Source organism: Gossypium hirsutum, chromosome D05, assembly GCF_007990345.1.
Source record: "Gossypium hirsutum isolate 1008001.06 chromosome D05, Gossypium_hirsutum_v2.1, whole genome shotgun sequence".
Lineage (NCBI taxonomy): Eukaryota > Viridiplantae > Streptophyta > Magnoliopsida > Malvales > Malvaceae > Gossypium > Gossypium hirsutum.
The window spans coordinates 24,499,138-24,502,108 of record NC_053441.1 but is presented as its reverse complement, the minus strand read 5'-3'; the positions used below and the strand labels follow the sequence as shown (position 1 = coordinate 24,502,108).

Genomic DNA, 2,971 nt, shown 5'->3' with positions numbered 1-2,971 from the left:
AAACCCTCCAAAATATTAAAACCATCTCTCAAACACAAAAATTTCGTTAACAGGTTAAGAAGTCATTGACATTCTATCTATGAAATTAAAAAAAAAAAAACTCCACCTATAAATAAATTAAAAAAATCATACATCTTTCTTTTATTTTATTAACTTTTACGAATTTTTATATAGATAACAATTTTTTAATTCCGCTAGTAAATTCTTTTTTAAAGTAATTGTCATTTATAAATATATTCAAGCTGTTGGATTCTCATTGTTTAATTGTGAGTTTGGGTTGACAGGATATTTATTTATAGTTAGTGTAAAAACAATGATGACGGTGATGTTAAATATTATAACGTGAAATAAAAAGTAAGTTAAACATATCGCACCTCATCTTACCGTCCATCCAAACCCACTCTACTTAAGTACAAGTGTTGTTAAGCTTTTAAAATTATGGAAGAAAATAAAGTTAAAATTTTCCTTCCGTACGTTAAAATACAAAAGAGATTATATTACAGCGCCTGCCGCCTCTCATTGTCCAAGCTTTAGTAACAGTAGAAACCAAAGGAGAGCGCAAAACTGGAAACCCCAAAGCCTTGCCACATTTAATATATGACTTTAATTTTAATGAATGCATCCTTCATAATTAAGCCTCATATATTGAGCAATGGAAAACCGATGTTTTGGTGCATTTGGCAAGAAAAAGTAAAGCAACTGATAGACGTTCCAAAATAAAGAAGAAAATAATAATTAATTCCTTCACAACAATTACAAATAGTATATATTACCACATATATTAATATATACTTTCTATTTCTGGGCACCATCTAGAAATAAAAAAAAATGTTACAAATACTAGAATAATCCAAATCCTAAATGTCATCCCATGTTGTGAAATTATTGATTAATTAATTTTATGTAATGTGTTGCAAGGATTGCCACCTAGATTGATAGGAGCAACAATCTTTGTTTAATTACCCACCCCCAGTTAAAAAAAGGGTTGTGTTTTGTATGTATACCTGGTAAAATATTTGATTAATCCCAAATGGGTTCAACCAGAATTTCTTCATAGTCACTCATGAACTCGGCATCATCAACCCCACACATCATTGGCTCAGCCAACAACACTGCACCAGCTAATTCCATCCACATCTTGGGCGAGTCCAGTGGGAATTCATTAATAGCCTGAATTTGGCTTTGTGACAGTCCAACCCTAACCGGACCAAGGCTCTTACCAGCACCAGCTAGCTCACCACCCACCTCCGAACTTATCTTGGCCCTTCGACTAAGCCTCAATGCTGCCTCTTGAGCTGCCATTTGAACGTCTTCTGCCCTTGAGCTAGCCGGACGCGGAAGGCTGTCCACCAACTCCGGGAAGTTAAGCCGAGCAGCTCGTCCCCGGAAATGCAATGCCGCCACATCGTAGGCGGCCGCTGCCATTTCAGCAGTCTCGTAGCTCCCCAGCCATATGCGGGTCTTTTTCCCTGGCTCTCGGATTTCAGACACCCATTTCCCCCATTTCCTTTGACGCACACCTCTGTAACTTGATGGACTCACTCCTGCCTCGTGTTCCATTTTAATTAACACTCTCCTGCAGAAAATGAAATTTCAAAATTGAGCAAGGTTCAAAGCAGAGTGATGGTTGAATGGATGATATCGATGTATATATATAAATATAGAGAGAGAGGGGAGTGATGGAGGAAGGGAGCTTCCGAGTAGCTACGTGAGTGCGAAGAAGGCTGTCATGCGTGCATGTGGCAAAGTTTTGGGTTGGATGATGCAATCATATCCAATTTTCCCCTATTTGTTTTTCATAGATATTTATTTTTATTATTTTAAAAATATATATTTTAAAATTTAATGTCTTTTCATGGTAGGTGTGTAAGTTGGATTCACCCATAGAATGCTAATTAAACACAAAATAGATTAAGGGTAATTAATTTTGAAAAAGGAAATCAGTTTTTAAATGTTAAATGCAACCTACTTAGACTAGCTGCAGCAATAGTATTGTCTTTAAAAAGTAGTTAAACTAATTAGATTTTAATTAATCCCAAAAGATATGGAAAAAGATTGATATATAGTTTTGCATGGTGGTATAATTTACTAACAACACTTGCTTTGATACCTTTGCAGATGTATTTCAAGGTTTAGTCCTTTGAGATTCTTTTACTGTTTATTTCATAATTATTCCATCTTTAAAATAAAAGAAAGAGAAAATTAGTTCAGAAGCACTTAAATGAGAAATTTTTTTGGGTAAAGAAAAATAGCAGAAATTAACTGCATCCCATGGTTTTGAGTTGTTGGAGATTAACTGGCAACAATACTTGAATACTCGTTGGAAGCTCTTTAAAAGTGCAAACCGTAATCAAATTTTCAGTAGTTATTTTTGCTAAGTTATCCGCAACATTATTTTACTCTCATGTAAAGGAAAGATATAAATTATAGAATGATTATTTATTACAAGTGAAGGTTTGATAGGATGATACATGAATTTGCAACTTTTAAGCACTTCTACTTTTTAACATGCATGCATACGTCCCCTGTAATCCCAAAGAAACAAAAAGTTTGCATCTTTAAAGTCGTTGTTAATGGAAGTATTTTAAAGATTATTAATTATTTGATGAAATATGTGGCTTTATTTATTAAATAAAATAAGATTGGATTTAATTAGTTTTAATTACAACTATTTATATAATTGTAAGTAGAGAGGATTATGGACCGTGATCCGACTTAAAATATCGCATGCTCTAATAGCTCAATTTAATGTTTAATGAAATAATTAAATAAGAAAAATTAGGTGAGGCAAAATTGAATTAAGATAAAAAAGGACCTAAACTCAGCTTAAAATAAACCAAATGTATCACCCTACCATGAATGCGATAATAATAACAAATTGAAGATGGAAGGGACAGAAAGGTTTCTATTGACGACACGGTTTGCTCACACGTGTAGTAATTGCATTCAGGAGTGAACTCCATCGTATTTC

The 2,971-nt window shown here is 33.7% G+C and overlaps 1 protein-coding gene across 1 annotated transcript; it reads right to left on the bottom strand.

The window, feature by feature from the left end:
• Positions 1–355: 355 nt before the first annotated feature.
• LOC107915848 (ethylene-responsive transcription factor ERF022) lies at positions 356–1,635 on the bottom strand. The gene has a single exon (XM_016845048.2). It carries the CDS (start codon positions 1,558–1,560, stop codon positions 1,021–1,023), a length of 540 nt encoding a protein of 179 aa, XP_016700537.1. The 5' UTR covers positions 1,561–1,635; the 3' UTR covers positions 356–1,020.
• Between the last annotated feature and the right edge of the window lie 1,336 nt (positions 1,636–2,971).